This window comes from Melanerpes formicivorus, unplaced genomic scaffold (genome assembly GCF_026170545.1).
Source record: "Melanerpes formicivorus ecotype bairdi unplaced genomic scaffold, bMelFor1.0.p_v2 SCAF_90, whole genome shotgun sequence".
NCBI classification, from domain to species: domain Eukaryota; kingdom Metazoa; phylum Chordata; class Aves; order Piciformes; family Picidae; genus Melanerpes; species Melanerpes formicivorus.
The window spans coordinates 1,357,009-1,372,525 of record NW_027142442.1 but is presented as its reverse complement, the minus strand read 5'-3'; the positions used below and the strand labels follow the sequence as shown (position 1 = coordinate 1,372,525).

Here is a 15,517-nt window from a genome sequence, read left to right as displayed (position 1 = left end):
TCAAGGCACACTCCTGAGGGCTTTTGGCCCTCTGAGGGGAGGAGGCAGAACTCGCCTCCTCTCACTGTTCTGCCTATGATGAGTTGTGTTCTCTCCTCTGCTTCCCACAGGTGTGTGGAGATAGAGGTTTGGAAGGCCCCTGTCTTGCAGAGAGGTCACTTTGAGACTGCAGCAGCGGAATGGTCTCTGAGCACTTTCTGGCCATCAGTTGCCTAGTGACGTTTCTGGACGTGGCCCCAGATCTGCAGTGGAGGAGCAGGAGGTGGCTGCTGGCAGAGCCAAGCTAGCTTCTCTTCTGCCCCTCCACCAGGCTCTTGTGTCCTTCTATGATCTGCTGCACAGCTTCATGGTCATCCAGGGTGGTTAGGTCCCCAAGCTCGCTGGCCTTGTCCTCCACAATTTTCCTCAGCACTCGCCGCATGATTTTCCCCGAGCGTGTCTTGGGCAGCCGGTGTGTGACCTGTGATGGGGACAAGCAGAGCTAAGCAGAGCTAAGGCTAAGGGTTGGCCAGGGGGTCAGGGTGGGCACGGGGCCAGCCTCTGTGTGTTACCTGAACATACTCTGGAGCTGCGTACTTGGCAATCTTCTGCGAGATGAGCTCCCGCAGCTCGGCAGCGAGAGTCTCCTGCGTGTAGCCACTCTCCTTCTTCAGCACCACAAACACATAGGCTCCTGGTAGAAGGACCTCCAGGTTAGAGAGCACCATGCTACTGGAAGCCTGCTTGCAGCTAGTGCCAGGAGAGGTCCCTTTCTGCTGGTAGCCTCGGGGGATGCTGTGTAGCCTGAGCTCTGAGTTCTTTTGGCCGTGGTGCTGCTGCAACCGCTTGCAAAGCCCAGCTGGTCTTGTGTAGGCTTCAGTGGCTGTGCTGAAATCCCCACTAACATGCCATGCAATGCTGGCACAGTGTTGCTACCAGCAGTGGTTGTGTCAGTGCCACTTCCCACTGCAGTGCAGGAGCCCTGGGAGAGACATTTCAGGGGTAAGAAAGCAAGCATTTTACCTTCCCCCTTGATCTCATGTGGGTAGCCGATAACAGCAGACTCTGCCACTGCCACGTGGTGATTCTGGAAGAGAACAGGGCTGGGGTTTGGCTGGGTGCTTTTGACAGACTGGCTGCCTGACCTGGCTTGCCTGTTGCATGCAGAGAGATAAGACAGGGCCTCAGATGGCCTCTGCCCTTTTTCCCTTCTTGCTTCAGCAGATGTGTCTGAAAACTACTGGCTACTTTAGGCTTACGCCTTCTAGTCCCTGTTCTGCACCTCCAACTTACTCCTCTGGGTTGCTCCCCCAGGTTCCAGTCTTTACTGGCTTACATACTCCTCCTTGACGTGCCTGGCTGCCACTTTGGGATACACCCACTTAGAGCATTAACCTTATCAGGCTTTATCCCTCCCTTGCTGCAGGGGAGGAGGCAGTGGGGAAGCTCTTCCCTTAGGCAGGCTGTGGGTCCAGCACTGCTGCCTGGAGCTACAGCATCAGTGCACTTCTGTCTGGAGTGTTTCAAAGAGGCTTCCTTCAGCACCATCAGTGTACCTTCCCTGTTCCCTCAGATGGCTTTACCTCCCACCCACACCTCTTACCACAACATCTTCCACTTCTGCGGTGCCCAGCCGGTGTCCGCTGATATTGATGATGTCATCCAGCCGTCCTGTCAGCTGGTAGTAGCCCTCCCTGGTACGATATGCACCATCCCCAGTGAAGAAGAACCCTGCAGCAACCAGAACCATGCCATGGACACTTGCTGTGAGCTGCTCACCAGCCACACTCTCACCTCACCCCCTTCTCCTCTTTTGGCATCGAGACTCTTGTATTCTGCTCCTTCCTCAGCTGCTCAAGGTGAGCAGTTGCAACACTCATTGTTGGTCTTCTGCCCCTGTTGGTACCTGATCAGGTTCCTTCCATCATTCTGCAGTGTCCTGGCCAGGAGCATTTGACCCCAGTACATGGAATCTGTGGTCCTGTTGCTCTTCCCCTTTGCTTTCCATCAAGACACACACACACCTGGACTTGCTCAGTGCCTCTGGGTGAGTGACAGAAGCTGACAGGGTTTGCAAGAGGGGCACCAGGAGGCATCTCTCTGCTTGAGAGGACTGGGGCCTGAAAATAAATCTACTGCCCTAAACCCACGTGTGATCCAAGGAGGAAGGTTGGTGAGAAGACCCTTTCCCAGGGCAGTGTTGAAGGTGTTGAGCATGGGAAGAAGGAAAGGCCTCAACACTGTGGAGGGTTTGTGGAAGAATGAAGCAGCAGTACAACTTTCTCTAGTCTTTGTGCAGAAAACCAGCAGGCAAACCCAACCCTACCCACCTAAACACCTCTGCAGTCACTTGCCACATGTTCGCCTTACCTGGATAAGAAGTCAGATAGGTTTCCAGAAACCTCTTGTGGTCATTGTAAATGGTTCGTGCCATACCTGGCCAGGCTTGTGAGATGCACAGGGCTCCAGAGATGTCATTTTCCAGAAGCACACTTCCCTGCAAAGCAGTTAGGTTTTAGTAACCATGGCTGAGCTACATGGGATGTTTGAGTCATTGCCTGTTTAACAACCCTGTGATGGAAAGGCCAGGGAAGGCAGTGAGCAGAGTCCTGTGTCCCTCGGCTCAGTCTCTCCTGGCAGATGTCTGCATGCCCTGGTGGGAGGCAGGGTCCCTGCAGGGAGCCTGGCTCTTCCTGCCCTACTACCTCACCCTGGGGAGACGTGCCAGGGACCCCAAGCACATCTTGTCAGGACAGAGAAGCCTGCTAACAATGCAATGCTATGAGGACAGACTGAGAGTTGGGGCTGTTCAGTCTGGAGAAGAGAAGGCTCCTGGGAGACCTTATTGTGGCCTTCCAGTATCTGAAGGGGGCCTACAGGAAGGCTGGGGAGGGACTTTTTAGGGTATCAGGTAGTGATAGGACTAGGGGGAATGGAACAAAACCAGAAATGGGTAGATTCAGATTAGATGTTAGGAAGAAGTTCTTCACCATGAGAGTGGTGAGGCACTGGAACAGGTTGCCCAGGGAGGTGATGGAAGCCTCATCCTTGGAGGTTTTTAAGGCCAGGCTGGATGTGGCTCTGAGCAACCTGATCCAGTGTGAGGTGTCCCTGCCCACATCATTCGGGGTTGGAACTGGATGATCCTTGAGGTCACTTCCCACCCTAACAATTCTGTGATTCTATGATCTGCACTGGTTGGAAAAACAGCTTCCCTGACAGTCCTCTTTCAATCTAAAAAGGGAGCTCTCTGGCAGAGGTGAGCAGAAAAGACATGGGCACAGATCTCCACTTCCATCAACAAGTACCCACTGCAAGTGCCTGGGCTGTGGGTTATAAAGGTACCTTCTCATCCAGGAGAGAGGGGCTGATCCCAAAAAAGGGTCTCATAGCCATGCCTGGGAGAATTTCAGCTCCAGGATTGGAAGGACGGGGTGAGATACAGATGCCTCCTGTTTCTGAAGCAAAAGAAACTGTAATGCTCATCAAAGAAGAAGAAAGACAGGTAGCATTTCTTGGCCAAACAGCCTTAGTCCTGGCCCTCACTGCACTCTGCTGGGCCACAGGCTGGGGCTGGGGTTGCCAGAGCTGGGGAAGGCCCTTTGCATAAGGGTGATCCTGCTCATTTAGTTAGCAGAGATCTGCTCCTTAGCATCGACTCCCCCACATTTCTCCATGTTAGCTTTGAAGGCCATTTCTCTCTTGCATGTTTTGGTGCTCGTGGCCCAGATTGGGTCGTATATGGACCAGCATTGCTCATATAAGAGTGTCCATAAGAACCATCCCCACTTGTCTAAAAAAACCTCAGCAGGTCCCTCAAAGTCCAGGAGAGCAGAAGCTGAAACAAGGGTATGGTGGACTGAAAATTTCTAACCCAACATAAAATTGCCAGACCAGCTCAGATGGAAGGCAGATGAAGCTGTATTTACAAGCAACACTAAAATCAAGAGATGAAATGTGATGAATATGTACAAAATATACAATATTTACATACATTGACAATTAATAAACAGCACAAGAACCCTTCCCTGGACAAAACCAGGAGGCTACCAACAGCTTGCCCCTCCCCTGCTCCCTTCCCTCCCCCTGTACACAGGACAAGAGAAAGAGCAGAGAGTTGCTGTTAATACTTAACCACAACAAGAACACATTCAAGGTCAGCAGAGCCAGCAGAACCACAAATTAGAATAGGATAGAATTAGAATTGAATAGAATAGAATAAGGAATAGAAAATGGAATGGAATGGAATGGAATGGAATGGAATGGAATGGAATGGAATGGAATGGAATGGAATGGAATGGACCGGACCAGGTTAGAAAGACCTTTGAGATCATCAAGTCCAACCTATCATCCAACACTATCTAATCAACTAAACCATGGCACCAAGCATTCCATCCAGTCTCTTCCTAAACACCCCCAGTGATGATGACTCCACCACTTCCCTGGGCAGCCCATTCCAATGGCCAACCACTCTTTCTGTGAAGAAGTTCCTAACATCCAGCCTAAACCTCCCCTGGCACAGCTTGAGACTGTGTCCTCTTGTTCTGGTGCTGGCCACCTGGGAGAACAGACCAATCCCCACCCCCAGTTAGTATCTGCCAGAGCGAGGAAGCCAAAAAGAGAGTGAGTTTATACAAACTAACTTGGTTAGTAGTCTGACCCATGGGATTATTTAGACCAAGATACAACTGGGTAGGTTTAGACTGGGCATTAGGAAGAACTTTGTCCCAGCAAGAGTGATCAGGGATCGGAATGTGCTGCCAAGGGATGTGGTTGAGTCACCAACCCTGGATGTGTTTAAAGGTGGTTTGGATGTGGTGCTTGGCGATATGGTTTAGGGGTGAACCTTGCAGAGCAGGGTTATCAGTTGGACTTGGTGATCCTGAGGGTCTTTTCCAACCTGAATGTTTCTGTGATTCTGATTTTCCCCAATGGCAATTTATTTACATTCTGTCAGTTTCTGTTCAAGATCTGTGGGGAAATTTCAAGGCACAGCCTAAAAGCACCAGAGAGGGTCTGTATGCATCTCACCAGTTTGCCACCACGTGTCCACCACCGGGCACCGTGTCTCGCCAACCACGCGGTAGTACCACTCCCATGCCTCCTTGTTGATCGGTTCCCCCACTGCAAGGGGAGAAATAAAAAGGGTATAGAGCTGAAAGATCAGGTCAAAGACACAAGTCACAGAACCACACAGAATCAACCAGGTTGGAAAAGACCTCAGAGATCATCAAGTCCAACCTATTAACCTAATACCTAACACCTCCTGACAACTAAACCATGGCTCCAATCATTTTTGAACACCTCCAGGATGGTGACGCCACTACCTCCCTGGGCAGCCCATTCCACTGGCCAGTTACTCTTTCTGTGAAGAACTTTCTCCTCACCTTGAGCCTAAACTTCCCCTGGCACAACTTGAGACTGTGTCATCTTGTTCTGCCACTGTTTGCCTGGGAGAAGAGACCAACCCGCACCTGACTAGAGCCTCCTCTCAGGAAGCTGTAGACAGCAATAAGGTCTCCCCTGAGCCTTCTCTTCTCCAGGCTGAACAACCCCAGCTCCCTCAGCCTCTCCTCATCGGGCTTGTGCTCAAGCCCTCTCATCAGCCTTGTCATCTCTCAGGGCCTGCTTGCAGAGGCATCTCCAAACAGTGCAGTCTTCCAACCTCCTGCTTCCAACCGCTGCTTCTCTTGGTGTTTGTGCCCAAGGGTTTGGCACGTCAGCCCATGCCAGCAGGAGTTACCTGAGCCAAGCACTTTGAGGGAGGAGCGGTCGTGCTTCTTCACCCACTCATCGCCGTACCTCAGGAGCAGGCGGATGGCGGTGGGCGCCCCGTAGAACTGGGCAATTCTTAACCTCTCCACTGTTTCCCAGTAGCGGCCTGGAATGGAAACCACCTGTGAGCATCCACACAGGGCCTCCCAGCCCAAGACCGGGGTAGAGGGAGAAGAGGTGAGAGCAAGGGCTTCCTGGCTGTGCCTAGAGCCATGGCCAAGCTTATCCCACATTGGGAAGGACCAAATCAGTCCAGGAGCAGAAGCAGCCCCTTTTCATCCACATCACCTAACTCTGCTGCTTTTCCTGATGCAGGAAGGGACAGGGAGAAACAGCTTCAGCCAGAGGAACCCTTGCCCTTGTAGCTCAGCTGTACACAGCTCATGGTCTTCTCCTGCAGCAGCAGAGCCATTGCTGCCTGTGTTCTGGCGTCAAGCCACCAGCTGCCTACCTAGTGTGGGTCTTGCAGGGTGGCTGTGACAAGTCCCAGCCCCTGAGATACACACTCACTCACCAGGGTTAGGATGGACAGGAGTGCTCTCAAAAAGGACTGTGGTGCCACCGTTGCAGAGGGGGCCATAGACCACATAGGTGTGCCCTGTGATCCAGCCGATGTCTGCCACACAGCCAAAGACATCCCTGTCCTGGTAGTCGAACACGTACTGTGTGAGAGAGGAGAGGCAGTGAGGAGTACAGCTGGAGCCTGCCCTCACACCACGAGGCACAGTCAGGAGCAGTGTATCCCCTCTCAGCCCTAGTGCTATTGCAGCCTTGCATCTTCCCATCACCCCTGCAGAGGCACCTTCCTCCTGCAGAAAGGTTTCTTAAAGCATCAGCAGAAAAAGATAAATGTCAGGTGCTTTATGAAGGAGGAGACACTTGGGGAAAACAAACAAACAAACAAAACCCAAACAAAACCACAAACACACACTCCAAAACAAACAAACACACAACCACCCACACAACAAAACCCAAACAACAAAAAATGAACCACAACACAGCCAGATTTGCTGTTTTCCAAATGAGAGAGCTGCAGCCTTTCCTTCCTTATGCTAGTGCCCAAACAAGGCTGATTCAAGTACCCTGAAGCATTAAAATAGGAGAACTTTCAGGGTGAGGATGGTCCTCCCCACCCCTACATAACCACATGGAAGGAGGGGTGTTGCAGAAAAGGGCCATGTGGTGGAGGACAGCATGAGCCAGCCCCAGGGACATGCTCCAGATACACAGTAAGTGTTCAGCCAACCCTTGAGCTCAGCAAGGAGCCCAGTGCAGGACTACTGAGGCAGCAAGCAGAGGGACTGTGAAGGGCCTCAGCCCACAGCTACCCCAGTTTACTCTCAGGAGCTGGCACCTCTCTGCCTCAGCTGGGTGGGCACAGCCCTATGCAGGCAGGCAGAAAGCAGAAGCTCTTCTTCCACCTGCTGCTCTTATTCCTCAGGAGACCCTTGGCTGCAAGGCAGCAGCATGAAAGAACAGTACCTGCTCTTTGCAGGGCAGAAATGAGTGCCATCAGACTGGCAGCAACACATCCAGCTTCCTCAAGCATCCTCCTTCATTTCCTTTACTCAGCACCAGGGCTCAGTCTCCCACTAGTCTATCACTTTCTGGCTTCTGCTCTGGCACCTGCTATTTTGGACCTTTCCATCTCTTCCTGCAGCTCTCGGTCTGCAGGCTGGCAGCTGGAAACTGTGGGGCCTCAAGTACTCCAGGGTGCTTGTAACAGAAACTTCCCCTGCTTGCTCTGTCTCCTTTTAACTGAGCAGTGAATTATGGTAGCAGTGGTCTGCCTCATCCAGCCGAGAGATCTGAGCATGCCAGCCCTGCATCACTGTTGCCAGCACTCCCGTGCTAACATGGCCACATCCTGCTGACTCCCTCTATTGCCATCCTGGAATGGCATCCCTGGCTCTCACAAACCACCCCTGATGATCTCAAGAGGATTACCTATCACTCTGGGCACAGCTGTACAGACAGCTTAGCTTCCAGGAAAACCAAAAGCTTCCAGACACCCCCTGCACACATCCCAGGATGTTTGGCCTCCAGCACTCGCAGCTGACAGAGAAGACCTCACCAGCCCTGAGGCTGCTCATAGAGTGGGTGGTCTGAGGCACTGCTGCAGCTCCAGCCACACACAGGAAGAGACAGACTCAAAGTTGAGGGACTGTTCAGAGAGGAACTCTCTCTCCTGAGGTACTCCACATAATGCCTTAGGAAATGTTCCTTGCTAACATTCCTGTGGCCAAATGCAGTTCCACACTCTGCTCAGCACCCTTTTATTCAACTCTTAGAGTTTGCTTTGGACATGCTAGGGGTGAAAGGCTTTTTCCTTCTCAGAGAAGAACTACACTCTTCTGGTATAGATCTTTTGTCTTGAGGGCACTCACCAGCTTTTACACATATCCTCTCAGAAGCACTGTCTTTGATCTCCTGTGTTGGGATAATTACACATAAGGAAAGCAAGCCAGAGGTTTTAGGAGCAGATTGGCTAATTCTTCTTCACCCAGTAATACAAAATTGCCCTTGTAAGGCTGAGCATCCCACTTTATAGCTCAGTCTAGGATAGGGCAGTGAAAAAAGGAAGCAAGCCAAGAAGGTAGCTCAGAGGACTCTGTGTTTGGGAAGCTGTGCTCTGGAGCATGTACTGCTCTTCCCCACTGCCTGTGGGCAGATGTGCTTTATTGGGCTGCTGCCCTAGGAGGACCTCCCAGAGACTTTGCTCTAAATCAAGATGATCTCAAGGTGCAACAAGGCAGCACATCTATTCCCTGCACCACCCAGGAACTGCTAGATCCATTACCTTGTGTGTAAGAGCAGCAAACAGCAAGTAACCAGCCTGGGAATGAACCAAGCCCTTGGGTTTGCCAGTACTGCCTGATGTGTAGAGAAGGAACAGCATGTCTTCACTGTCCATGGCAGCAGGCTCACAGGATGCATCCTCCTTCATCATCTCCTGCAGGCAAGAGCACAGCAATTGTGTCTTGGGGTCTCACAGGCTGTCCTGTGCCATCCCTACACCTGGCTGCACATCTCTCCCCAAAGCTTCCCTATGAGCACCTGCACCAGCCTGCTCCCCTAGATACCATCACCCTCGCCTTGGCACCTCTCCTTGCTTACAGCCTGAACTTTCTTCTGCCTTGCTGAGCTGGCAAACTCCTCAGTCAGAGCAGACCTGCTGAGTAAGAGGCAACTATTTTTACTCTGCCCCTGCTTTGACTGGGGCAGAGGTCATCCAGGTAGCCTTTCTAGCACTAAAGGCTTGCAGAATGGATGAGAATAGGCAGGAAACCTCTGTGCAGCTTCAGGGAGCTAACAGAAATGCAGAGCAGGAGCTCATCTCTTCAGAAACAGTGCTCCACACTGGAAGCCTGGCCATCCTGTGTGCCACAAATAGTGGGCACATGAGCAACCTCGCTGCCCGCTTCCTTGGACGCAAGCTGCCAGCAGCTCTCACAGAGGGTGTCAGGTCACAGGATCACAGGATGTGAGGGACCTCCAAAGGGAAAGGACCTCCAAAGATCACTGGGTCCAACTCTCCTGCCAGAGCAGGAACATAGAATCTAGCACAGGTCACACAGGAACACATCCAGATGGGTCTTGAAAGTCTCCAGAGAAGGAGACTCCACAACCTCCCTGGGCAGCCTGTTCCAGTGCTCTGTGACCCTCACAGTGAGGAAGTTCCTCCTCATGTTGAGGTGGAACCTCCTGTGCTGTAGTTTATATCAATTGCCCCTTGTCCTATCCCAGGGTGCAATGGAGAAGAGCCTAGCCCTTCTCTCTTGACCCCCAGCCCTCAGATATTTGTCAACATTTATTAAATCCCCTCTCAGTCTTCTCTTCTCCAGACTAAAAAGCCCCAGGGCTCTCAGACCACAGAGTGTGACCAGTGCAGTGGCAATCCAAAGCTGAGCTCTCAACATGTCATCCCATGTCTGGATGTTTCTAGCCCCTGATTCACCTTACTATGCACTGTGGATTGCAGTTCCTGCCCCTGACAGGGCTGGTGCTGTGAGAAGAGCCACCAGTTATCCACTCTGACAGCTCCTGGGACAGTCCTGAACTCATGTGCAGCTCCAGTTGCCACTGTTGCTGCAGGGCAGCATCCCCACACCATGTCAACACCAGCAAAACTGTCATGACCAGCCAGGACCCTCTCTTCACCCCATGTCCCCTCTCCCAGAGTGGGCACATTGTCCAGGGGAAGTGGCAGTAGCCAGGCAGCCTCTCACCTCTTCCAATGGCACGTCGAGGGCTGTCATGGGCACCTTCCTGTCTGTCCTCATGGAAACCAGAACCCGTTTCACTCCTGGGCACTGCTTCACAGCCTGGTCCACTGTCTTCTTTATTTCAATGACCTTGCCACCTCTCAGAGCCTGGTTCACTGTGATCACTGTCTCTGACTGGGCTGCAGAAGGCAGAAGAACCACATAAGCAGCTCTGCCCCTCTCCATCAGACACAGCAGTTTGGGTCTACCACAACCCTGCGCCTCTCCCTCTGTGTCCCTGCCCCTGTAATTTCCTCCATTTAGCAAAACCAGCAGCTTTCATCTTTGTTTTCCATTCATTCATGCCTGTGTTGCATGCCCTCAGAGAAGATTCTGCATCCCAAACTTTCAGTACCTTGGATGAAGGAGAGAGCCAGTCCATCCCATGGGTTGGAAGATATTTAGTGAAGTCATACAGTTTTCTGGGGTGCTAATCCCTGCTCCATGGCCACATCATGGCAGGGCACCTTCACAGTATCACAATATCACTGTATATTAGAGGTTGGAAGGGACCTCAAGAGATCATCGAGTCCAACCCCCCCCTGCCAAAGCAGGATCACTTAGGGTAGTGAGCACAGGAATGCATCCAGGTGGGTTTTGCAGAGAAGGAGACTCCACAACCTCCTGGGCAGCGTCTTCCAGTGCTCTGTCACCCTCTCTGTATAGAAGTTTCTACTCATGTGAGGTGAAATCTTCTATGTTCAAGGTTGAATCTGTTGTTCCTTGCCTTACTACTGTGCATCACCTTCAGTCAGCCCAGGGACTCTTACCCAGAAAACCTTTGCCATCAACACAACCCTGAGCTCCTCAGCTGCTGAACCAACAAGCTCAGCTCTGTCCCCCTGTAACCCGCCGGCTCTTACCATCCCGGATCCTCTCTGCTAGGGACTCTGCGCTGAAGCCAGCGAACACCACAGCGTGCACTGCCCCGATGCGGGCACAGGCCAGCATGCCAGCCACTGCCAGCGGGCAGGGGGGCATGTAGATTGTCACCCTGTCGCCACGCCTCACTCCTTGTCGTTTCAAGGTGTTGCCCAGGCGGCATGTCAGCTCCAGTAGCTCCCTGTCCAGAGAAGCAATGGCACAGTTGGAGGCTTTCTTGCCTATCTTACAGCTGTGCATACGTGGGAGTTTCAGGCTGTGCCTAGAAAGTTTTCCACAGGTCCTGAGTAAAAGTGGTAGAGTGTAAACAAATTACCATTGGATGTGAAAGAGAAAATAAGGATAGGGTCTAAATAAACCCCTTGGCCTGGTCTCTAACATAAAGTTAGTTGTGTAAACTAGCTCTCTTTTTGGCCTCCTTTGCTCTGGCAGACACTAGCTGGCTTTTGCTTAGCTGTTGCTGACCTTGAATGTGCTCCTGCTGTGGCTAAGTACTCACAAACTACTCTCTGCTTTTCACCTCTTTCTTTCTCCCTTGTACAGGAAGGGAGCAGAGAAGGGGGAAGCTGTTGCTAGCTCACTGGTTTTGTCCAGGGGGGTTCTTGTGTTGTTTATAAACTGTAAATATATGTCAATATTGGATATTTTGTACATCTTCACTGCATTTCATATTTTAGACTGCAGTTTTGCTTGTAAATACAGCTTCACTTCCTTTCATCTGAACTGGTCTGGCAATTTTATGTTGGGGGGTAATTTCAACCCACCACTGCATAAAGAGGGGGTGCTTCAAAGTCATAGGTATGCAGCCTACATCACTACACATCCTAACCACTTCTCCCCCCCTTCCCCCCCCCCCCCCCCCCCCCCCCCCGTGCTAGATGTCAATGGGAGAGCTGTAAAATGTCAGTGGGAAGCAGGAGACAGTCACCAACATGGGCAAGCATTTATGGAAAAGAAATAAATCAGAATGAGCTGTTTACAGAGCCTGACAGTCTCACTGGCCAGCATGAGGAGCAGCCACTGGCAACTCCTCTATTTCAACAAGCCCACAAAACCTCAGCTGACTTCCCCAATGACTACTTATCAGCCTGCACGCTGGAGCAGCACACTACCCTGCAAAGCTGGAGGCTACACATGAGAAGTTATATATCTTCCCCATGAAAACAGGGCCTCATGCTTTGCTAAATATGGGGAGGTCAAGTCCCACCATAAAGAACAACAGCCAGAGTAAGGTGGTGAATAAAACAGCGCCTCTCCTGAGATGCATCCCTCCCAGAAACCACAACTTAGTATCATAGTACCATAGTACCAGTCAGGGTTGGAAGGGACCACAAGGATCATCTAGTTCCAACCCCCATACCATGGCCAGGGACACCCCACACTAGATCAGGCTGGCCAGAGCCTCATCCAGCCTGGGCTTAAACACCTCCAGGGACGAGGCCTCAACCACCTCCCTGGACAACCCATTCCAGGGTTTCACCACTCTCATGGTGAAGAACTTCTTCCTCATGTCCAGCCTGAATCTTGGCTGTCAGTGGCTCATTTCACTGACTCTCCATGGGCTGTCCATGCAAGGAGACTGGCAGAGGTGGAAGGTCATGTTTGTCATGTGAGGTGTGGACCAGAGAGGATGGAGGGACTTGTTCTGTGTGCAGAGTGGATTCTGCAAGTCAGCCTTGGAGAGCAGGCAAACTGAGCTGGAAGGTGAGAGGCTCAGACCAACCCAGCAGGGTCAGATAAGCAGTACCCCCAGAAAGCCAAACCCAGCAGTATTGCAGATGTGTGCACAAGCATGGGACTTCCCAACATTCAAGTGACTTCTCTTGCAGACCATGCACCTGCAAGTTTGGACTCTAGGAACCTTACTGGGGAGGCACGTGTGACTTTCCTATGTGCTCTTACCTACAAGCATGGCAGTGCTGCCACGAGGGGCTTACATCTGCCTTCTCAGCTGGGCACAGAGCTCTTGAGACTCAGAGGGGTATTTGGCTGAAGTCTCAAAGCAGCACAGGCAAGCCAACAGTCACCATGTTGTTGATCTATCTATGTGGAGAGATGCTGCATCCTCTCCTGAAGCACATGAGTGAGTCAGCCCTGTGCAGTGTTTGTGCACGCTGCAATACATCTCTTGCACATGCTCAGGGTGGGTACTGACCTGTACGTGACCCGCACCTCTTCTCCTGGCTCATCTTTCTCCCAGATTAAGGCCACTTTGTCTGGGGCTACATGGACATGTCGGTCCAGACAATTCACTGGAAAAGATGACCCAGTCTCATTGCTAGAGCAACCCTCAGTGCCTCTTCACCCCCATAAAGCCAGCACTGGCAGTCCTGTTTTCAGGTCAGCCAAGCTTGTGGCATGTCTTTGCAGCATTAGCCTTGTATATCCACTGAAACAACTTTGGTGGATACCAGCCAGCAGATGACAAGCACTGTCCCAAACCCATTACACTCCTCACCTCCCCAAGACCTACTAATCCCCACTATCAGCTTCCCCCTTAATCACAAGCTAAGGTAGTCCAGAGCAGAAACTGCCCAAAGTCCCTTTGAGGTCCCCTCCCCAGTGCTTTGGCAAACATTAACTCAGCCATCACTCCACCCAGCACTGCTTTGAAGTTGCCTGTGGGGTAGACTAGAGCAGTTTTTCAGTAGCGGTGCTCTTAAATAACAAATGTGGGATGAAGTGAAGCTCTTCACAGGAAGGCTGCAAGGTGCATTAGTCCACGGAGGAAAGCCAGGGACGGTAGTACACTGCCCCTGGCTTTCCAGGGACATAGTACTGAGGCTTTGGCTGTAATTTCCCCACGCTGCTGACAGCTGCAGCTTTCTTAGAAGCTTTTTTCCACTCCATGTTTTCCTCAAATCTACTACTGAAGTCATGGGGTGGTGTGGGAGCCCCTGTTTGTGAAGCAAAATGCCTTAGCTTTTTTTACTGACCATTTGGAGCTTTCCAGGAGAGAAATAAACACACACAAAGGGAAATAGTAAGATCTCAAATCCCAAAGGCAATTAAACTCCTGCCCTCCTGCCCAAATGTGTAAAACCTGTTTTCCAAGAGGCTTGACTCATGTTTTGAACTGAGACCATCAGTGCTGTGAGCAGAACAAAGTGTCTTTCCCTAGCAGCCCCAGCCCACAGGAGAGCCTCTCATGGCTGTGGGGACCTTCATTGCTCCTGTGTTTTGCTCTCTGCAGAATGCACACTGCCCTTGCTGGACAGGGATAGCCTAGTGCTTACTGAATGCATGAGGTTTGGTGCTGTTACCTGTCGTCCTGCTGCACTGCTGTGACATCCATGGAGGCTGAGAAGGAGCAGCCTGGCTCCCAGAACACCCCAATCCAGCTGCAGCTCCTCCAGTGAGACCTGGCTGCTCCCTTAGGATCAACCACATCCTTACAGCCACTGCAGGACCAACTGAACCTTTTGGGGACCCACCCCCTCCTCACACCAACCATCTAACTCTGCTCTTCCAATCTGTTACAGAGGCCCAAGCCCTTCCCAGATTGGAGCTCACAGACACCTGATGGTCTCCCATGTCCATCTCCCTCCTTACCTGACACATTCAGCTGCCCTCCCAGGAACCAGGAGATCTTGCCCTGGCGCAGATCACAGTCCTGGACAGAGTGGAAGGGGGTGATCCAGGTGAGCCGGCTCCTCCCCAGCGCACCCCAGAAAGCATCCCCCTGCTCCACTGACACCTTATACAAGCCTTGGTGGTCCTTGGCCCCGAGGAAGGAGGTGGCTTCAGGCATGTAGGCAGTGAGAGGACCATGGCTCCAGGCTCGTGTAGCTGCCTGCCCAGGGAGGCATCTGGGAGCCTGAGGAAGAGCTTTGGGGCAGTAAATCCTGGCCAGCAGCCTGGTTATCATTGCAAGGGTGCCTGCCTCTTACCGAGGAGATGAGTGCCTAGAGCCCTCACAGACACTTGGGACACCCAGCCTGGGGGGAGCTGGATCTACATCACCCTGGGCTGACAGGAAACAAAGCAGCTCTCCCAGGCAGAGAGCCTGGGCACCCTTCTCCCCTGTCTCTATCCTCTCCTCCTCACCAATAAGGCAAAAAACAATTCAGTCCCTTTAAGGGAGGGGAAAGGGGTGGGTTGTACAAATATTTGACTGAAAATAACCTTCATGCTAATCTGAGTCCTGACGGCTGCTCTTGAACTAGAGCCAAGTTCAGCAGGTGCCCGGGTCAGGCTCTACCAGCTTGCTCCAGATCCCTCTGCTTTGCCCTCACTTGTTTCCCTCCCACCTCCCTGTACTCATCCCCCATACCCTCTCCCCCCACAGCCCCCTGGTTGCAGCCCTCCAAGCAGGTCCTCTGCCAGCCTCCTCATCTATGAAAGTTAGTGCCCCACCCATGCTGGGACTGGGTGACAGGACCATCCCCTTCACAGAAATAAGGGCCATTCCCTGCAGAGCACTAGGCTGTGCTATCTTCCACGGGCCAAGGAAGATTTTTCTGCTGTGGCAGACTGCTGCAAGAGAGGGATATTGTATCATCCTACATTTCATTGCATCCCATCCCACCTCACTGCTGGGTGGCTCTCAGCATGGTCAGGCTGGTCTGGTCTCTCTGCCTCCTCTCAAACACTTCAGTTTGGTCTGTACCCCAGAG

The 15,517-nt window shown here is 52.0% G+C and overlaps 1 protein-coding gene across 2 annotated transcripts; it reads right to left on the bottom strand.

The window, feature by feature from the left end:
- Positions 1–3: 3 nt before the first annotated feature.
- On the bottom strand, positions 4–14,935 carry LOC137455054 (acetyl-coenzyme A synthetase 2-like, mitochondrial). Of its 2 annotated transcripts, XM_068165574.1 has the most exons (15): positions 14,599–14,935; positions 14,454–14,514; positions 13,057–13,153; positions 10,883–11,082; positions 9,984–10,159; positions 8,555–8,707; positions 6,269–6,416; positions 5,723–5,860; positions 5,011–5,103; positions 3,325–3,437; positions 2,350–2,476; positions 1,583–1,710; positions 1,003–1,066; positions 552–673; positions 4–460 (listed from the first exon to the last, which is right to left on the bottom strand). In XM_068165574.1, exons 1-15 carry the CDS (start codon positions 14,767–14,769, stop codon positions 284–286), a joined length of 1,968 nt encoding a protein of 655 aa, XP_068021675.1. In that variant the 5' UTR covers positions 14,770–14,935; the 3' UTR covers positions 4–283. The 2 variants fall into 2 exon arrangements, with proteins under 2 accessions (XP_068021675.1, XP_068021674.1); XM_068165573.1 differs by having other exon boundaries at positions 14,454–14,935.
- Between the last annotated feature and the right edge of the window lie 582 nt (positions 14,936–15,517).

What these genes read in the sequence shown, in the direction of transcription:
- LOC137455054 (XM_068165573.1), bottom strand. Translation starts at nt 14,769, where the DNA reads ATGATAACCAGGCTGCTGGCCAGGATTTACTGCCCCAAAGCTCTTCCT. An exon ending in TCGACGTGCCATTGGAAGAG is followed by an intron (nt 8,708 to 9,983) that starts GTGAGAGGCTGC and finishes TCTTGCCTGCAG; the next exon opens with GAGATGATGAAGGAGGATGC. An exon ending in GGACACGTGGTGGCAAACTG is followed by an intron (nt 3,438 to 5,010) that starts GTGAGATGCATA and finishes CTTTTGCTTCAG; the next exon opens with AAACAGGAGGCATCTGTATC.